The sequence below is a fragment of the Orcinus orca genome, chromosome 19, assembly GCF_937001465.1.
Source record: "Orcinus orca chromosome 19, mOrcOrc1.1, whole genome shotgun sequence".
NCBI classification, from domain to species: Eukaryota; Metazoa; Chordata; class Mammalia; order Artiodactyla; family Delphinidae; genus Orcinus; species Orcinus orca.
Genome location: NC_064577.1, coordinates 42,066,385 through 42,087,011, shown reverse-complemented (window position 1 = coordinate 42,087,011; position 20,627 = coordinate 42,066,385). Strand labels below are relative to the sequence as shown.

General features: G+C 46.1%; 1 protein-coding gene and 1 pseudogene across 2 annotated transcripts; one reads left to right on the top strand and one right to left on the bottom strand.

Moving 5' to 3' along the window:
- Nucleotides 1-216: 216 nt before the first annotated feature.
- Nucleotides 217-6,584, bottom strand: LOC101274071 (60S ribosomal protein L17-like; annotated as a pseudogene).
- Nucleotides 6,585-6,896: 312 nt separating this feature from the next.
- On the top strand, nucleotides 6,897-19,978 carry MSL1 (MSL complex subunit 1). Of its 2 annotated transcripts, XM_012537760.3 has the most exons (9): nucleotides 6,897-8,563; nucleotides 11,198-11,421; nucleotides 12,722-13,104; nucleotides 15,006-15,053; nucleotides 15,505-15,569; nucleotides 16,212-16,279; nucleotides 16,674-16,798; nucleotides 16,940-17,012; nucleotides 17,413-19,978. In XM_012537760.3, exons 1-9 carry the CDS (start codon nucleotides 7,796-7,798, stop codon nucleotides 17,501-17,503), a joined length of 1,845 nt encoding a protein of 614 aa, XP_012393214.1. In that variant the 5' UTR covers nucleotides 6,897-7,795; the 3' UTR covers nucleotides 17,504-19,978. The 2 variants fall into 2 exon arrangements, with proteins under 2 accessions (XP_012393214.1, XP_033266977.1); XM_033411086.2 differs by lacking the exon at nucleotides 15,006-15,053.
- The last annotated feature ends 649 nt before the right edge of the window (nucleotides 19,979-20,627 follow it).

The following is a 20,627-nucleotide window of genomic DNA, read 5'->3' as shown; positions in this document are numbered from 1 at the left end:
GGCTCGAACCCGTGTCCCCTGCATTGGCAGGCGGATTCTTAACCACTGAGCCACCAGGGAAGCCCCCAAAGCAGTTTTTTTAAATGATATCCTTCCTCTTGAATTTGCCTCATCTTTTTTTTTTTTCTGCAAAACAGCATGTTTATGAAAACTCATTTGATCCATTTTGTGATGACACTTGAAATAGATTTACTAATTAAGACAACCAACACTCTGCTTTTACTTTTATTTGCATTTAATTTTTGCAGCATTTATTCTCGGGCCATAAGTTTTTGTTCTTCACTTTCTTCTGGGATATCTTTTTCTTCTGGGCAACCTCCTCTTCCGGTTTAGGAGCAATCCGTTCTTTTTCAGTAAGGATCATCTCAATGTGGCAGGGAGAGCTCATGTATGGGTTGATCCGACCATGAGCTCTGTAAGTCCTGCGCCGCATCTTGGGGGCTTTGTTCGCCTGGATATGCTCAATGACCAGGGAATCTACATCTAAGCCCTTAAGTTCAGCATTACTCTCTGCATTTTTGAGTATGTGCAGTAAAAATTCAGCACTCTTTTTGGGCTACCGACCTTGCGTCCAGCCCCACTGTCTGGCCTGGGCACACCTACCAACTCCACCATTGTAACGACGGAACGGCACACATTGCTTCTTTAAAGTGACATCCTTCACATACTTGGTGGCTTTTCGGATATGCATACCCTTAATGGCCTGGGCAGTTTCACGAGTGTTCTTAAAGTGAACACGAAGATTTGAACCTCTTGACTTGCATGATTTTGTGGAGTTTTCTGGGTCAAGTGAATAGCGAACCATTTTTAGAGGTCACCTCAGACCGCTTACCGGAAAAGCTGCCTCATCTTTTAATTGTATGATCCTTAAAGTTATTAACCAGGGAGTTATGGTTTTGAAATCATTTTAAGCAGAGGCAGTCACGTTCCCCTATTGTACTCCAGTCCTCAGTCAACTTTCCTCTCCTCCCCAGGCTGCTGCTCCACATTCACCCTGAAGGGGGCACTTTTGTTCAGTCGTTAGTTGGTGCCAGCGAAAAAGGACCCCAAGAAGGAAATATAACAATTGGTCACGTGTTGGGGGTGGGGTCCTCGCAGAGGTTGCTGGGCCAGGGAAGGGAGGTTCACGTGGAGTGGGCGGAACTCGCTGAAAGTTTTGGCGGGGCTGGCAAAACGAGAGAAATAGCCGAATTTGAGTTGTAATTTTATTTAAAAAAAAAAGAAAGGCAGCAGGGAGGGTGTGTCCTGCGGAGAGGCCCCCGCGGAGGGGAGAAGGGGAGCGGCAAACGAGCATCCTGCTCGCGGAGGCCTGGAACGCAGGGCAGGGTTTTTGCCAAAAAGCTCTGAGCCGGGGCAGGGCTTCGGAGCCGGAAACCTTTGTGGCTCCATGCTGGTTCCCCATCCCCCATCCTCCCCAAAAAGGGAAAGGTGGCCTCTCCACCCGTGGTCTCATTTCAGTGCCATGTGGAGCTGGGTTAATGCCAGCCACGCAACCCGTCTTCATTTACCTTTCCAAGAGGCTCAGGAAGTCGCCAAGATGAGTACTCTGTCTCCGGGAAGAAGCCAAAACAAGTCTCTTTTTACTATACCTAGTTCGGCCCCACTCTTAGTAGGAAAACACAGCTTCATACGGTCTTAAAGATGATCTGTTTCAATTTTCTTTTTGGTCTGGGGAAACCAAGACCCAGACTGTTAAAAGGGCTTGCTACATGCTCTTTCCACACTATAGGCATTCCCTTCAAAGAATGTAGGTCATAGAAACGGAATTCTGTCATTCCAAAAAGTCTTAGAGGAATGGTGAAAGTGTTGCTGCATCCATACACTTAGCCAGAGGGCAAATGGGAATGGTCATTATCCCATTAGGGATGAAACAGAGATTTGTTTAGGGACTTGATTTATGGGTCCTATGGTTTTCCTAAGGCTCCTCAGCCAGTAGGTCCACTTTCTCCCTCTTGTCCTTTACTCTTTGATATCTCACGTCCTTATATATGTCCTAGGTCAGGGATTATCACAGTTTAGAACCTAATGGTTTGGCAGCAAGAATTCTCTTCCCTTTTTAGAGAGCTTCTCTTCCCAGGTTTCAGTTTTCTGGTGGTCTATCCACCTCATTCTGTGAATTGAGATCAAGAAGATCAGACCTCAAATCCAAAATTCCAGCCTTTTCGCTTTGGGGGAGAAAAGCATGTTTACTTAGTCTGGAGCAGTGAAATCCTAGACTTTGGATTTCAGAGCTGTAAAGTTTTCAGGAAAAAAAATTGTGGGGGACTGATGTAAGCTTTTTATTTTGCCAAGTAAGGACATTAAAAAAACTACCCACCACCGATTGCTGTGTACTATCACTATCATTTCACGAAAGTACATTTTAACATACACAAAATAGGAAGTATGTGATCTCTGAGTAAATGACAGTATTAAGCCACCCTGCATTAATTTACATGGGTGCATTTATTTGTAGACTTTTTTTTTTTTTTTTTTTTTTGGCGGTACGCGGGCCTCCCACTGTTGTGGCCTCTCCCATTGCGGGGGCTCCGGACGCACAGGCTCAGCGGCCATGGCTCATGGGCCTAGCCGCTCTGCAGCATATGGGATCTTCCCAGACCGGGGCACGAACCCATGTCCCCCGCATCGGCAGGCGGACTTTCAACCACTGTGCCACCAGGGAAGCCCTATTTGTAGACTTTTAAATGATGGCCATTCTGACTGGTGTGAGGTGGTACCTCATTGTAGTTTGATTTGCATTTCTCTAATAATTAAGCTAAGTGTGTGTGTGTGTGTGTGTGTGTGTGTGTGTGTGTGTGTTGTTATTTATTTTTGGCCACACCCAGAGGCATGAGGGATCTTAGTTCCCTGACCAGGGATTGAATCCTTCTCCCTCTGCATTGGAAGCATGGAGTCTTAACCATTGGACCGCCAGGGAAGTCCCACTAAGTATTTTTAAATAGTTGAAAATCTAAAATAATATTTCATGAAACGTGAAAACATATGAAATTTAAACTTCAGTGTTCCTAAATAAAATTTTATAAAATGGTGGGAATGTAATCGCTGGTTGCAGCCTCACCCCAGAGCCTTTGCTTTCAAACAATGAGTCTGCCACCTGTCATTCCCTCTAAATCCCCGTACCACTGGTACCTTAGATTAACCACTCATCATCAGCCACCGCTCATTCATTTACACATTGTCTTTTGTGCTACGGTGGCAGAGTTGAATAGTGCAAGAGACTCCACAGCTGTCAAAGCCTGAAATACTTACCATGTGGCTCTTGAAGAATAGGTCCTGGTATAGACTCCAAAGCAGTGTTTTTCAAATTTGGGGTGCATCAGAATCACCTGGAGGGCTTGTTAAAACACAAGACTGCTTGAGTCCCACTGCAGAGTTTCTGATTCATTAGGTCTAGAGTGGGGCCTGAGAATTTGCATTTCTAACAAGTTCCCAGCTGATGCTGATGATGCCAGTCCAGGACCACACTTTGTCTAGTGAGGAAGAAAACATACGCAATTTGTTCATGGAATTGCCATCTGCCTGACCTTAGAAATCTTGACCACAAAGTCCTCCTTCTCCCTCACCCCCTCCTCACACTTTCTATCAATCAAGAAATTCTGCAAATTACTAATAATGTGATAACTATACTCTCAAGCCTTAGATTAACGATTCATCATCTCTCACCTGGACTAACAGCCTGCAAGCTGGCCTCCTGCCTTCCATGCAAAGGTATACTGAAGTTAGCTTTCAAACACAAATCTGATCATTCCACACTCTGGTGGAAATCCTTCGATGTTTCACCTTGGCTGATAAATTAGTTGTCCCTCAGTATCCGAGGGAGATTGGTTCCAAGACCCTGCTCAGGATACCAAAGTCCTCGAATGCTCAAGTCCCTTATATAAAATGGCGTATATTTGCATATAGCTGACGCACATCCTCTAAATCATCTCTAGGTTACTTACAGTAACTAACACAATGTAAATGCTATGTAAATCATTGTCGGGCTTGCGGCAAATTCAAGTTTTCCTTCTTGGAACTTTCTGGAATTTTTTTTCCTGAATATTTTCTTGTTTTTTTAATGGTCAGCTTTTTAAATTAAATTTATTTACTTATTTATTTTTGGCTGCATTGGGTTTTCGTTGCTGCGTGCAGGCTTTCTCTAGTTGCGGCAAGCAGGGGCTACTCTGTTGCAGTGTGCAGTCTTCTCATTGCGGTGGCTTCTCTCGTGGCAGAGCATGGGCTCTAGGCGCACGGGCTTCAGTAGTTGTGGCACACGGGCTCAGTAGTTGTGGCTCGTGGGCTTAGTTGCTCCCCGGCGTGTGGGATCTTCCCAGACCAGGGCTCGAACCTATGTCCCCTGCATTGGCGGGCGGATTCTTAACCACCGCACCACCAGCGAAGTCCCTTCCTGAATATTTTCAATTTGCAGTTGTTTGCATCTGCAGATGTGGAACCTGCGCATATGGAGGGTCGGCTGTATCCATTTCTTAACTGGGCCTTCAGACCTTAACAATCTGGTCTCAACACACCTTGCTTGCTTTACCCCCTGTACTCCCCAGTATCCAAGCTAAAGTCCAGCCAACTTCTCCTATTTACTCCAACACATCCTTTTATCCCATGCCTAGGCAATGTTCTCACCTCTGTCTGAAATGTCCTTCTATGGCCTCAAGCTTTAAGACCCACTTCAGTTGTCACTTCCTCAATTCCCTCCAGATAATATGTTCTATCTTCTCTGTGCTTCTAGACAACTTTATTCTTCCCTAGGTTTCACTAATTTTTACACTCTATTAATGTTACAAGACTGTCACTCTCAACCAAGCTAAAGGTCAAGGGTACATGCTTTCTCTTAATATAAACAGCTCATTTACTCATTCAATGAATATTTATTAACTGCCTACTTTGTGCCAGGTATGGTTCTAGGGGCTAAGGATACAGCAGTGAACAAAACACAAAGCTCACATTCTAGTGTGAGAGGACAATAAACAAGGTCAATTACATCTTAGATGGTAATAAGTATATGAAAAATATAAAGCAGAAAAGGCAAGGGAGGGTATTTGGAAGAGGTTGTGCGTTTACACAGGGTAACCAGAGAGGAAGGCATGATGAAAAGATGATATTTAGTAAAGAGCTGAAGGAGATGAGAGAGGAAGGTATGTGACTATCTGAAGAAAGAGTGACCCAAGTGGAGGGAACAGCAAGTGAAAGAACCTGAGCAGACACATGTTGGGTGTGTCTGAAGGACAGCAAAGAGGCAAGTGTGGCAGGAGGGGGGTGAGTAAGGGGGAGAGTAGTAGGAGCCAAAGTCAGAGAGCAGTCCCGGGGACTAGATCCCACAAGCCACAATGATGATTTTGTTTTTACTTCAAGTAAGATGGTAAGTCATGAGAGGGTTCTGAGCAGAGAAAGAACATGCTCTGCCTCATATCTTATCAGAATCACGATGGCTGCTGTGTTGAGAACAGACTTAAGTGGGGGAAGGCAAAGCTTGAAACTGAGGGACTAATTACAAGGTTACTGCAATAAAAAAGTGAGATACGATTATGGCACAGATTATGACTCAAGGTGCAAGTTGTGGAGATGCTGCAAAGGTGTGTGATTCTGGATATATATATATTGAAGGGCAATGGGATTGAAGACTGATTGGATGTGGAGTGAGAGAGAAAGAGAGGAAGGCTGTAGAAGAAGCAGGATTTGGGTGAGGGAAATTCAGGAGTGTGATTTTAGACGTACATTTGAAATGCCTGTTACACATCCAAGTGGATATGTCTCCTAGGCAGCTGAATATATGATTTTGGAGTGAGAGGATGATCCCAGAAGAAGATATAAATTTAGGAGTTGCCAGTGTAGAGATGGTATTGAAAGTCTCGACACTGAAAAAGATCACCACTATTCTATATGCCTCCTGCCACACACCTCCTTCACTGGTATCCCTAACTCCAGGACTCCCCTTGCAGATCTGAGGCCATACAGTCTGGTAGAAGAGCGCTGGGGCTCCCTTGGCTTAGCATATTCGCACCCATCTATTTAAAATTTCCAGTGCTCTGTGTTTTGGGGAGGTTTTCACATTAGACCAAAGAATGTTAAGTCATCTCCATCTCCATATAGACTGGAAAAAAAAAAATCCCACCTCAACACAAAAGAAAAACAATCAATTAAAACTATTTAAAAGTTTTTCCAGGAGAAATTCTGTGAGGACTTGTTGGCTAAAGTTGCCTGTAAGTTAAGACAGACAGACAGACACACAAAATGAACACTGAAGAGAGAGGACAAAGTGCTCAGCATAGGAGAATACCCTAAAGTATTCCTATTCCCGGTAAAGGTAAAGGTCCCTTCCGAGACTTCCTTTGCCTCAATCCTTCATGAACCCCCAGAAGATGCTAGAAGTGACTTAAGAAGGCTGGGGAGATGGCCGTTGGGAAAGAACTGTCGGTAGTTGGCAATACTTCATTCCAGGGAGGTGGTGGCAACAACTCCCTAGGCAGCAGACATCATGGATTTTCCTCCCTCGGGGAACCAGAGGTCCCCTCCGTTTCTGGCCTGGATCCCTTAGAGACAAAGAACTTCATTCTCTCCCATACCAGTGTGGGGCTGCTGGGGAGTGCTGGGGGTGGAGGGTTAGAATTCTATGCCCAGGAAACACCCATAGGCTCAAACAGGAGCCTGCATCCTGACTGGTCCAGGAGGCGTGCGGGGCCGCTGGGCCCCTCCAGCGAGGGCCAGGCCGGTTGCCAAGGTGCCCGGGGAAGGGGTAATCCAGCGCAGGCCGGGTACGTGGACCGCTCGGTACACTTCCACGGAGGGCGCATCTGCCTCCCGAAGACCCCTTCCTTCCTCTCAACTCCATTCTCTCACGCTCCTCTCTTCCGAGGAGCCTCCGCATTCGCCTTCTACCCGTCCTGGCCCCAGCCCTTTCTTCACTCCTCCTGACCCTCCCCCGGCTTGCCCCTCCCCCGGCAGCCCACCTTCACCCCGCCGCTCCGCGGGCTCCTCGGTCCTCGCCCCTCATCCCCGGCCTCCCCTCGCCGGCCCCCCGCGCCCGGGGCCCCCGTGGCCCCTTGCCCGCCTTCCTCGAGGCGGCTGCGGCCCCTTTCACAATAGCGCGGCCCGCCTCCCTCCTCTCCGCTCCCGGTTCGCTCCCGCCCGGTTCGCTCCCGCCCGCTTCCCTCCCGGCGCATGCGCCCTCCGGTCGGCGGCGGCTGCGGTTGTGGCGGCTCCGAGCGGCTCCGTTTTTTTTAAAGGGAAACGCTGAGGCGCCGGGGGTGACTGTGGGGGAGGGGGACCCCGAGCCCGGAGACCCGCGGGGGAGGCGACAGACCCCCTCCCGGAGTAGGAGGGCTTTGGGCGGACCCATCCCTCCCACCCCCTCCTGAGGAGGAGGGGGGGGGAAAATGGAGGCTCGGGGCGGCTGAGGCGAGCTCCGGGGCGGGGGGCCGGGGCGGGGAAGGGGGTGTGTGGGGTGGGGAGACGAGGCGGGCCCGGCCGGGCCAGGGGGGGCCGAAGCGAGCTCCGGGGATGAGCTCGGGGGCGGCTGGGTGCGAGCTCCTGCCTCTGAGGCGAAGGCGGCGGCGGCGGCAGCAGAGGCGGCGGCGAGGCCCCCATGGGCCGGCGGCGGGCCTCAGCCGCGGCCTCCACTTCTCCGCACGCCGGCGGGATGGCGCCCGGGCCCCGGAGGAGCCGCGCTAGCCAAGGCCTGCTGCCGCGCTGCTGAGGCGAGCCCGCCAAACTCCCCTCCCCCTCCTCCGTCCTCGACCCCCCGCACCTCACCCCTTCCCCACCCCCTCCTCCGTTTCGGTCCCCGGCGCTGCTCCGGACCACTATGACCATGAGATCCGCAGTGTTCAAGGCGGCCGCGGCCCCTGCCGGCGGCAACCCTGAGCAGCGACTGGACTACGAGCGAGCTGCGGCGCTGGGCGGGCCCGAGGACGAGCCCGGGGCGGCCGAAGCCCACTTCCTCCCCCGGCACCGTAAGCTCAAGGAGCCGGGGCCTCCGCTGGCCTCCTCCCAGGGCGGGAGCCCTGCGCCCTCCCCGGCCGGCTGCGGCGGCAAGGGCCGGGGCTTGTTACTCCCGGCCGGGGCGGCCCCCGGGCAGCAGGAAGAGAGCTGGGGCGGCTCGGTGCCCTTGCCCTGTCCGCCCCCGGCCACCAAACAAGCTGGCATTGGGGGGGAGCCAGCGGCAGCCGGAGCCGGCTGCAGTCCCCGACCCAAGTATCAGGCGGTGCTGCCCATTCAGACGGGCTCTCTCGTGGCGGCGGCCAAAGAGCCTACGCCCTGGGCTGGGGACAAGGGTGGGGCGGCTCCCCCAGGTGCCACCGCCTCGGACCCGGCGGGACCCCCACCACTACCTCTGCCCGGGCCGCCACCCCTCGCGCCCACCGCCGCCGCCGGAACCCTGGCGGCCAGCGAGGGCCGATGGAAGAGTACGAGGAAGAGCCCTCTCGGGGGTGGCGGCGGCTCGGGAGCCTCCAGTCAGGCCGCCTGCCTCAAACAGATCCTTCTGCTGCAATTGGACCTCATCGAACAGCAGCAGCAGCAGCTGCAGGCCAAGGAGAAGGAGATCGAGGAGCTGAAGTCAGAGAGAGACACGGTACGGGAGGGGTTAATCTGCGTTCGGGACTAGGAGCGAGTTGTGCGCATGCTCGGGGGAAGGGGGCTGTAGGAGGTTAAGGTATCCCTAGGTTAGGGGTAAGGAGGTTGGCCACCAACGTAGGAGTCTTCTTAGTTAACGGGTCCTTGGGAGCCAGGCCCACAGACACACGTTGGGTTGGAGGGAGGGGTTAAAGGGCAACCTCCCAGGGGGAGGGGGAGGGGAAGTTTCAGGTGCCAAAGGGTTAATTTAAAATGACAGCCCCAGACGTGTGGGAAAGACGTTTAGAGTGGGAAAAGACCTGATTTGTGAGGGGTTGAAAAATGAAAAGGTGGGATACATATGTGGTGGCTTTATGGAAGGGGTTAACTTAAAGAGCTTTGCGTTATAAATGTATTCTGGAGGAGAGGGCCATAGCAGCTGTTGCTCTAAGCACTGCTGTAGCATCTTTAGACAGAGTAGTAGGCCTTTTAATTGGCAGAGGGGTCGAGGTGATTCACAGTGGAACCCTATTACAGCTTTTTAAAATGATATTAAGAGAATCATCACCTTTGATTTCAGACAGTTTTTCATAGGAATCTGAGTTATAAAACATGACCTGCTAACCAGCTCCCTTGTATGAGCATGGTGTTTAGAGGCTGGAAGGTTTTTAAGGCATCAGGGGAAATTAAGCTTATTAAATGTATTAAGTAGACCAAAATTTTTTCCCCTATATTAGAATCTTAGGGTAGTAGGGAAGTCATTTATTATTTCTTTGTACTTCTGAGGAGCACGACTATATAGGGTTATTTTTACTGCAGCAGTAGTTAAGGGCACCTTATGTGTTAAAACATATTCCTCCAGATATCAGGAAAGCTGTGGTGGTGGGATATTACTGTGCTAGCATACCTTACAGCTGCCTAAAAATAAACATGGTTTCTACAATTGTTGTGTTCAGGCTGCAGCAGTCTCTCTCTCTCCCTCCCTCTCCCTCTCCCTCTCCCTCTCCCTCTCCCTCTCCCTCTCCCTCTCTCTTTCTCTCTCTCTCTCTCTCTCTCTCTCTCTCTCCCTCTCTCCCTCTCTCCCTCTCTCCCTCTCTCCCTCTCTCCCTCTCTCCCTCTCTCCCTCTCTCCCTCTCTCCCTCTCTCCCTCCCTCTCCCTCTCTGGCGTTGTGTGCGCCAAGGGCTGAGCAGGAGAGCAGAGGGCTGTTCATTTTGTTTGCTTTCCAAATGAATCTCTCCAGGCAGCGACTGTTTTATTGGAGAATGCATTCTGCAAGGTGGAATGGGAGCTGGGGCCGGTCTCATTAAAATATCTCATGGTGTTGATTTGTGGAAGTTACTCAACATGGAGGTGGCACTGCTCAGCTACTGTACTGCAGTCTAGGGGTGTGATGGTACTGTAATTACAACACATCGTGTCCTTATTTGGGGGGGGGAGGCGGGAAGAGAACGACCAGTGAAGGAGAAGAAATCAAGGAAATGTCACCCATAAACCGTGTTTAAGTAATGTTAAGGCTGTGAATCAAAACAGAAGATGAAATGAGAATGTGGCTGACAGGGGGGCTCTCTGCTGATTGTGGAGGTTTCTGTTCAGTACCTGAGGTAATGGCCCCTTTGCAGACTTTCCTAGGCAGGAAAAGCGGGGTGAGTTAAGGATAGAGTGTCAGTCTGAACTTGGCATTCATTGCCTCTGTTGTGTATTGCAGTCTTAGCGATGCTTAAGCTTGTTTCTCTTATTCCAGTTGTTGTTTGGCCTCTCATGAAATCTGTGCAGCTAAGTGGATGTAATGAAGTCAACATTAATATCACAGTCTAACCCAAATAAAATTCTTATTATAGGGTGTAAGTAGCACATTTGGCATCTTTTCTCAGAACATTTTAATGTGAACTTTTCAATGATAATAGACTTCCATTTTCTGTTTGATTATGTGGTCCTCCCTTTAACTAGAATTAAAAGACTTTGTTTTCAATATTCAGACAAATAGGTATAATTTTTTTGTTATCTCAAATGCAAAGCAATATGTATATTTGATGATTGATGGGATTTATGGGTACTGGTTCTTTTATAATTCTTCCAAATTGAGTGTTCATTATTTAGGTGGCACTTCCCCACCCCCACCCCACCCGCCTTCAAATAACACTGCAATCCCTAGTGGCACTGTGATTGTGTGAGCTTTTAATTCCTTCTCAATGTACTGTCTGGACTTTGTCCTTGTGTATAGTGTTTTGGAGTGGAAGTAGAGAGGATAGGGTTTGGAGAACCTTAGGGCCTCCTAAAAGAACATTAAGGTTAATTCTGGAAACTCCCAAACTGACTTGGAGCCACATGGTTAGCAGTAGCAGAGACCATGCCATTTAAAAGGCATGTTGTGGCCCCTCCCAGTGAAGAGGATTTTCTTTCAGAAGAATGAAGTACAAATTCCCCCATGCCCCTCCCCAACTAGTTTAGCCCCTAAAATCAAGCAGTGTACCTTGTCTTCTCTATTGTGTTTAAGAAAATCTATTCAGATTAATGTCTGCCTGTTAAAAATAAGCTGAATTGCTATGGTTCATGGAAAGAGGCAGAAGACCATACTGATTCGCAAATAGGGCTAAGCACCTGTGTTTAATTTTTTTGTTTTTTAAGTCTGCATTTTGCCATTCTCTCTTTTAGCTCCTTGCTCGGATTGAACGTATGGAAAGGCGGATGCAGCTGGTAAAGAAGGATAACGAGAAGGAAAGGCACAAGCTGTTTCAGGGCTATGAAACTGAAGAGAGAGAGGAAACGGAGATATCCGAGAAAATTAAACTGGAGTGCCAGCCGGAGCTTTCCGAGACATCCCAGACTCTGCCTCCCAAGCCTTTCTCCTGTGGGCGGAGTGGAAAGGGACACAAAAGGTGTGCTGATAACTTTGTTACACTGTCTGGACATGAGGTCACCTGTTTCCAGTGACTGAGAGTAAGGGATTAGGACTTATGAATTTGTTTTAATAGAACTATATCTTGAATCATGAGGTCTTCTGTGCTGAGAAACTGTCTTGAAACATTCTTGCGCAGACTATGTACGTCTGTTAGGAACATTTTGGTCACCGTAGTAACTACAGAATGCAGAGTACATCATAAAGAGAATGGGCAACAAATGTGACAGCTGAGTTTCTTAAAGAAAACTATAGCCCTTCACTTCAAGTTAGGAAGTGTTAAATTCCTTCATTGCATCAGTCACTGGTAGACATTAAAATGTAAGCTCTAAGTGTCCTTGGACTCGAAGAGATTAGTCTAGCTATAAGGATGGCATAAGTTTTGAAAACTCAGAATTCAACTGCAATAAAATATGCAGATAGACAACAGTGATACAAACTATTCAGAGATTAAAGATTATTGTGCGTTAAAATAGTGAAACTTTAAGGAGGAGATGGATCTTGAAAAAGAAGTATAGAATTTAGATTGGTAAAAAGGAGAGGAGATGGCATCCTAGAAGTGTGTGTGTGTGTGTGTGTGTGTGTGTGTGTGTGTGTGTGTGTGTGTGTAGACTGGTGGCAGAAAGAGAGCCAGAAGATAGCAAGAAAAAAGAAACAGAGATTGTAATTAACATGGTGTAGGTTTGGAGGGGTAGAATAAGAGACTGGTCTCTGGCTGACAGGAATGAAACAGGCCACAAAGTAGAGGCCTCTAATGTTAGCTAAAGGGTCTTTTTTTTTTTTTTTTTTGCGGTACGCGGGCCTCTCACTGTTGTGGCCTCTCCCGTTGCGGAGCACAGGCTCCGGACGCGCAAGCTCAGTGGCCATGGCTCACGGGCCCAGCTGCTTCGCGGCATGTGGGATCTTCCTGGACCGGGGCACGAACCCGTGTCCCCTGCATCAGCAGGCAGACTCTCAACCACTGCGCCACCAGGGAAGCCCCAGCTAAAGGATCTTGAATAAAATAGGGACCTTTTTAGATTTAGTAGGCAGTAGGATACTAGTAGAGGTTCTTAAGCATGGAAACTCACTTGTTCAACAAACATTTACTAAGGGCCTATTATATATACTGTTAAGCATGAAGCTGTTCCTGCTCATGACAGCCAAATGAACGCAGATATTTAGATACTTGAATACTGGTTATTTTGAAGCAAGCTAGTTCTCTTGCCCCAAAATGTAATCAAATTAGATTTTATTCAAGAGTCAATAAATTCTATAATGTTTTCTTCCCTATCTAATAGGAAATCCCCATTTGGAAGTACAGAAAGAAAGATTCCTGTTAAAAAGCTGGCTCCTGAATTTTCAAAAGTCAAAACAAAAACTCCTAAGCACTCTCCTGTTAAAGAGGAACCCTGTGGTTCCTTATCTGAAACTGTTTGTAAACGTGAATTGAGGAGCCAGGAAACTCCAGAAAAGCCCCGGTCTTCAGTGGACACCCCGCCAAGACTCTCGACTCCCCAGAAGGGACCCAGCACCCATCCCAAGGAGAAAGCCTTCTCAAGTGAGATAGAAGATTTGCCGTACCTTTCCACCACAGAAATGTATTTGTGTCGTTGGCACCAGCCTCCCCCATCACCGTTACCATTACGGGAAACCTCTCCAAAGAAGGAGGAGACTGTAGCAAGTAAGGCATAGAGAACACTTGCTCTTATACCCTAGTGGTGGCGGTCAAGCTAACAAGTGTGAAAATGCCTTTGGCATTTTTAAAAAAGTGCAATCAATAAAGCAGAGTTCTGTCAAGAATGAGTAAGTTAACAGCCAGAGACAGACACTGTGCAGGCATTGCAAATAGATGGAATTACAGCAAAATGTGCTCAATGTATTTGCCTGCTTACAACACTGGGAGATGTGTTTGCCAGTAAGTTGCTCATCACAAGAGCACCAGACTTGGGGGTGTAATCTCCGGCAACTTGCATGCCCTCTGAAAGAAGGGTTTTCTGTGCTGTGAAATGCATAGAACTTATACTTTGCCATGCACGACTGTTCCTGCAATTGATATTGTGTGAAACCTGGGAGGGTGGTCTTTGGGTGTTCTCAGGGGCCAATGGTAATTTTTGGGTTGGGGAGCCAGTTTGGGGTGGGGAATTTCACCTGGGCCTCCGCTCTTTAACTATATAAACATTTATCTGTATCTCTATGTCCCGGTCTGGGGGGCAGGAGGAATCTGCCAAAGACCAACAGTCTTACTTTATCTTACGATACTTCACAAAGGTTCTAAATGTGAAGAGTTTACTTGGATTGCAGTAGCCCATTGGTTGTTCATATATTTAAATAAAATGGTCTACAAACTATTTTTCAAACAATAAGGACTATCTTGGGATATCTGAGCTGCTTGGGATGGGTGTGGGGTATGGGACCTTGGTCTTCATTCCCTTTTTTTCTTCATGGCTTCCACACAGAGATGCTCCCCTATCTCCTACATCAACCAGTAACTGGAATGTGCCTTCAATCGTGTAATGTTAGTCTGTGACAGTCACAGCGGGTGCTCCGGGGTGACGGTGGGGAAGCCTTGGATAGAGTCACAGCCCTGAGTTTCTGATGCTGTGTCTTGCCTTAGTAGGGATGGGGCTGGGAATCCATTCCAGTAAGACAAGAGCATTCTCCAGGCTTTGTTTGGCTGTTCTGGTGACAAAATTAAGTGGGGAAGATAGATTACTCTTCTTAATTATCTAAAATTCATTAGGCCTTACACTTGAGTACATGCGATAGACCAGGACCCTGATCTAGGCTCAGGTTTTTTGTTGGTTCAGTTAGTTGAACAGGTTCATCCTTAATGGTTAACCTTCTTGCTGCCATGGCAATGCTGTGTAACAAGAGAAACCGTGAAGCAATTTCCCATCCGGGATTGGGAAATGGCTTAGTCCGGAGCTGTTCTGTGTGACTGGCTATTTTTGAAAACCCTTTCTGCCCTAGTACAGAAAATTCCAAACACGTCTAATATTGTGGGCCTAGCAGTACAGAAAGAGTCTGATTGGGGGGAATCCCAGTCCTTTGAGGACCCTGAGTTGTGAATAAACGTGTGAATCCTTATTCTTGATGCCCCTATCTCAAGAGGAAGTCTCAATGGCTTGTTCTAAGGAAGCCAAAGTCTTTGTGCATGTTGTTCAGGCTGGACCAGCAAGGTAGTTTGTTTGGAGGGAGGAGGGAGCTGTTTAAGAAGACTACATATGTAAGTTTTGAGAACACTGATCTTTTATTTGAAAAATAGGGTCAACTTTTACTCACCTGCCATGTTCTGAGTTTAAGGTTTGATATCCTTGGCCATCAACTGTTGCAGGGAAACCACCCTAAATAATGAAGAAAAGAAGTCGTCTCAGTGTAAAAAAAAAAGTGGTGGGCTTATTTTCTTTTCTTTTGTCTGTTGTTCCCTCTTCCCCTCCCCCAGAGAGAAATTCTCAAAAGAACAACTCAAAAAACCAAAATGGCTTCCTAGTGAGAACTTCAGTGATGATCCTTTCCTCCATTTTGGGTATGGGCTTTTTTTCTTTTTACACTGAGGTGATTCTTCTTTCCTGCATTATTTAGGGTGTCTGATGCCATCAAGTGTTGCAGGAGAAACTTCAGTCTTGGCTGGTGAGTAGAATAGGAACTGTGCTGGCTGGGTCTGGGGTGGGGGTGGTGGGATGGTGGATGGTTGGGAGCTGCATTCCCCATCAGTTGGATGGGGGAGAGTGAGATTCCTTGGTGTATGATTACACTATAGACTTCAAAATGACTACAAATTTCAGTTGTTTTTCAGGAACTGCAATAGCATCCATTATGTGAATTGTCAGGTATTGGTTTAGGGTTTTTTGTGATCCTGTGTTTGGCAGACTGCAATGGCATTTTAGGTTCTTTTAATACCATAGCAAGGACACTGAATATGGCTTCAGGTGAGGCCATAGAATGGATTCCTATCACTTGGTAACTTTGTCTTATCTGGGAGAGATCTCTTGTCCTAGTGAATAGTAGGTTGTGTGACCTTGGATTTAAGGGTGGTTCCACCCCTCCTCCCTTTCTTTCTCTCTTTCTTTTTTCTTTCCAGTTCCTTCTTGGAGGGACCACTCAGTAGAGCCTCTAAGGGACCCAAATCCTTCAGACCTTTTGGAGGTAGGTACCTAAGACCTGTCAGTAGAAGGGAGTGAGACAGAGAAATGGGGCTGTTACTTGAATATGTCATTGTAACTGTATGGATGGGTTAAATAGAACTTTGAAGCAAGAAGGTAACTTGAGAGATTATCTAGTCCAACTCCTTTGTTGTATAGATGAGAAAACTGAGGTCCAGAGTGGCTAAGTGATTTATTAAAAAATAAATAACTAGGGAATGTTCAAAACAAAGCTAGATTCCATGCTATGTAGAAAAGTTAGCATGTACCACTCAGCAACAGAATTATATATTCCAACCTCATTTGACTCTTATAAGTTTGATACTTACTTTAAACTCAGACTCTTATAAAGTATAGAGGTAGGGAGGGTTTGTGGCAGTCTCAAGGGTTGTTTCAGTTTGATGTGACTTTCACCTTGGAAAATTATAGAAATGATTTTGGAATATGGAGATTCTACAGGGTAGGGGTGGGGAAAGGAGTATGTGTTTTGTTGATTTTGTTACCAGGAGGTTCCTATGATATCCATAGAACTCACAGACTCAGGTGGGACCTGAAGGTGAAAGATTTTACATTCCTGGAAGCTGGAAATGAGTATACATGTGTCACACGGTGATAAGTAGCTTATCAGCTGCTATTCTTTACACAGAACCTGGATGACAGTGTGTTTTCGAAGCGGCATGCAAAACTGGAGCTGGATGAGAAGAGAAGGAAAAGGTGAGGCTGGAGATGTCCATTCTGGGGACAACTGAGCCCTATAGGACCCTAACCTCTCTTATCTATGCTGAGGGGAGCCGTGGAGCTCTTAATACTTTTCAATTACTCAATTGGTTGAGTATCAGAGTGTGAAGTGGTTGTTGTTATACACATTTGGCCTCTTTTTCTTCTGGGGAACACCAACACATGATCTAGACTGCCAGACCTATACAGCTCTTCCCTAACCAAGCAGGCGGTTCTCTTTACCCCCGTACCCCTCCCCACCCCCCATCCCCCATCTAGAAGACTCAGCAGAGATCTCCCTAGCATCTGGATTGTGTGAGTTGCCTTTATAGAGCTGGTTTTCAGTAATGTTGGGTTTGTTTGTTTTGTTTGTCTGGTTTGTTTTTCCCAGATGGGATATTCAGAGGATCAGGGAACAAAGAATTTTACAGCGACTGCAGCTCAGAATGTATAAAAAGAAAGGAATTCAGGAATCTGAGCCCGAGGTTACCTCATTTTTCCCTGAGCCAGATGATGGTAAGTTTTGTTTATCTAAAAGAGTACAGGGCTCCAGGATACAACTTGCTCTGAATGAATGCAGTATTTTGGAACAGGTATAGTTGCTAGACATTTTCCATCTGTGTCACTAACAAGGTCCCGTTTGGCTTTCTTCCGTAGTTGAAAGTTTGATGATTACCCCCTTCTTGCCTGTTGTAGCATTTGGACGACCATTACCAAAACTAACTCCACAGTAAGTATAAAGTTTTTTTCCCCTCCTCTCTCAGGTAGTCTGTGCTTCACCTCCCTTCCAGACTTCATGAAAGCCTAGATATAAGGTGGAATAGCTGGCTTAGGGATAGCCATGGCTCTTTGACAGAAGTGAGGCTGCCTGGGCCACTAGTTTTTGCAGTGATAAGATTCCCAAGCCAGGAATTAGGAGGATTGCTTTTTGAATTAGAAATAGATTATTCAATCACTTTAATAGCACACCATTGCTCTGGCTTTGAGGCAGGAAAGACAATCTAAACCTGGGACTTGGGAGTCAGGGCTAGGAGTGGTAAAGGGCATAGTGTCTTTTTCTGAGTTAGTCTCATGTCTATACTGAGTTTCTTCTAGTCTTGCAGGTTGATTTCTGTATCCTTTTTTGCCAGGAATTTTGAGCTGCCCTGGTTGGATGAGCGTAGCCGATGCAGGTTGGAGATCCAGAAGAAGCAAACACCTCATCGGACATGTAGGAAATAGCTGTGCTGGCAAGAACCTTCTGTCTTCAGATAGTTGTAGCATGCCATTCCCAGAGAGTGGCAGAGACCTGTATATGTGACCGATGTCCTCATGTATGTTATCATTTGCTGGTAATGCCCTTCCATACTCCCCTGATCTTGATTTTGTTTTCATCACTCTGATTTCACAAATACTCTTTCACTGGGCTAATTGTGAATTATGGAGGGTGATTGGGATTTCTTTTCCCCTTTTGGGGAAATGAACTCTCAAGCTAAATCTATAGGATGGCAGATTTGGAAGCTTCAGGGGTCTGCTTCTCTACATTTGCCTATGTTAAAAGGGTGAAAGGGCTCTCTTCATTAGACTTTTGGAAGATGAAGCAACCCCTGCCTTTAGAGCTGTGCCTGCATGGCACTCTTCTTGCCCTGGTATACCCTTCCTTATAGTGTGAGCATAGTGGTTTTTACCCTAAAACAAAACAAAACAAAAAACCTCACCATGAGCTTAAGGACCAGATGAGGAATAACAAGTGACGTGATAAAGCAAGTCATCTTCACAGGGTAGAAAAGAGGTTGGAGTTGGTAGATAAATATCTGAAAAGACAGTTCTCTTAAAACTATCCTGTGATATAGCCATGTGGGAAGGGATGTTTGGCTGTGATTATTTTCTTAGTTAATGGGTAACTGAATTTCTTCCCCCACCCCTCAAAGAATAAAATCTTCTGAAAAGAGAATGAGGATGGTAAGTTTGGGACCAGTCATGGCTCTAAACAAAAGCCGTTGGTGTTTGGGGATGGCATGCCAGATCCTGTATAGATGTCTTTGTGTCACATCACTTCTCCAGTATTCCTTAGTTGGGTTTTATCCTTTTAGCTGAGCTCTTGGTGGTGGGATAGAGATTTAGGGAGGGTGGGGGTGTGTGTGGAAATATGTGCTTCCTTTGGCTGGCAAATGTCTACATCTTGAAACAAACAGATGTACCTAATGAGCTTCTCCGTTCATTTTGTAAAAATAGATTAGTATGTGTACCATCTTAGTTCCCCCCTCCCACCCACCTCCCACCCCACCCCCATTTTGTTAAAAGAATTTCAGGACAGCACTCCAGGCCACTTTGGTTTCAGTGTAAGATCCCTGTAACTATCTGGAAGGAAAATAGAGCCAAGACCTCTGGTCTTAAATATATAGGAATTGCCTTTCTTTAGTCTTCAGGACTATTGTATGAAAACAAGTAGGGGTCTAATCTCCTAGAAGGTAGGGGCTTTTATCCTTGAAGAGAATACGTCCCCAGATTATTAGCACTTTTAGAGGAGAAGCCAAGGTATGTAGGATGTGTGGCCGGCCCATCAGTGGAGCATGAGAGAATGGGATACCATTGTGGGAAGGGAAGAAAAAAGTTCCTCAGGGGCCTCCCACTGCTAAAGCTTTTTGTGAGATGTTGATCTGTGCTCCCTGAGTTTGACTTTTAAAGGAATTACTCTGGCAGCACATGTAGTATTCTTGGATGATCTTGCTGCTCTTATTTCTCCTTTGTGTGTGTGTGTGTGTGTGTGGCTATGGGTTTTCATTTGTAACTCCATCTGCTTAGGAGAGTGGGCTCTCCACAAGGGAACCTGCTGTGAACTTCACTGCAGCAAGAATGTAGAGAGAAATAGGACTTATTCCACTAGGGGCTCTCATCTCACACCTTAAGGAGAGGAAGGAGATTTCTAGAAAAACTGGGCCAGATTTTCTTTGTTCTCCATCATTTTAATATGGCAAACTGTTTGGCTTTCCTACTCTGACCTATGTTATGTTCCTTTATAATGTGCCCAAGAAGAAAAAGACCAGTCAGTGTCTCTTTTATTCCTTGATTCCTCTCAGTTTCTTCTTGATTTTCAGCATTTGTCAGACTCCTAATTTGGGTATGCATTAGCAAACTTAGCCTTTATGTTTGTGCCTATCCAGCAGACTCCCCAGATTTTGAACTTGAGTTAGACTAAGAGGAATCCATGGGTGCTATCTGGCCAGTCTTAAGTGGATTCTATTTCCTTGGTTCTCCCTCTACCTAGGACCTCTTATTTTATTGTCCCCTCTTCTAGATCAATTCTCCTTTGATTTGGATATGTTGAAGTTTTGTTGAGAAGGAGGTTGGAGAGTAGATTAGCAAAGTTCCAAGAGCAAAATTACAGTGTGTTGAAGTGTGGGGGGAAAATTAGTCTTATTTTTTCCCTACATGGGATACAACACTGAAATTCAATCTTCAACTGAAGGACCTGCAGTTCTCCTAAAACACAGTTCTTTGTTTCTTTCCTTAACAAAGTTTAAGCTAGTGTTAATAAATTAAAAAGAGAAATTGCTTGTCTGTCCACTTCAGCTTTGTTTTATGCCCGTTTCATATTGTTGTCTGTGTTGTAATTCATACTTTTGATACCATTTCTGATGTGTAAAATTGGTTGTCTTGTAAATATCTTATAAAGAGTTCAATTGTAAATAAACTATTGTGGCTGTTAATTTTGAACTTCTGCTTCAATTTATTAGATTTATTGGGAAGCATTAAACAATTCTGCTTGTATATTTTAAAAGACTAGAAAAAGAAATCCATTTTCACAAAATAGAAAAACACTATTTTCCCTTTTATATGAGATATTAACTTCCATTTGTGTATGAACACAATGTATGTTTCATCCCTCTTTGTCCTGTGTTCTTCCTTACACATAATTGGCAACTTTAAAAACAAGAGATGATAGGATACTTGGTGCCTGGTGTCTAAATTAGTAAAACCTCAGTTGGAAAGACCTTAGAGGTCATCTAGTCTGACTCCAATACATGATTTCCCTTTGACAACATTCCAGACAAATGAAGTCCAGCTTCTCCTTTAACACTTTGTTTTCTCTTATACGTTTTTTTCTAAATGTTAGAAAATTCTTCCTCGTTGACAAAATCTAACTTCTTGTAACTCGAGCCCACTGGTTCTTGCTTTGCCTTCTAGGGTGATGAAAAAATATCAATTCCTCCTTTCCTCATAGTCCCTCAAATAGTTAAAGTTTGCTGTGGCAATCCCAATCTTCATGGTTAACATTCAGAGATTTTACAATTGTTCCTCAAAAGAAAGGATCTTGAATGTTTCAGTTCTCTGGATGATTTGCTCATGTCCATTTAAAAATTGA

Bases quoted from the DNA above. Each gene is read 5' to 3' on its own strand.
- MSL1 (XM_012537760.3), top strand. From the start codon at position 7,796: ATGACCATGAGATCCGCAGTGTTCAAGGCGGCCGCGGCCCCTGCCGGC. The intron at 11,422-12,721 runs GTGTGCTGATAA...CCTATCTAATAG, and splicing joins AGTGGAAAGGGACACAAAAG to GAAATCCCCATTTGGAAGTA. The intron at 16,799-16,939 runs GTAAGTTTTGTT...TTTCTTCCGTAG, and splicing joins TTTCCCTGAGCCAGATGATG to TTGAAAGTTTGATGATTACC.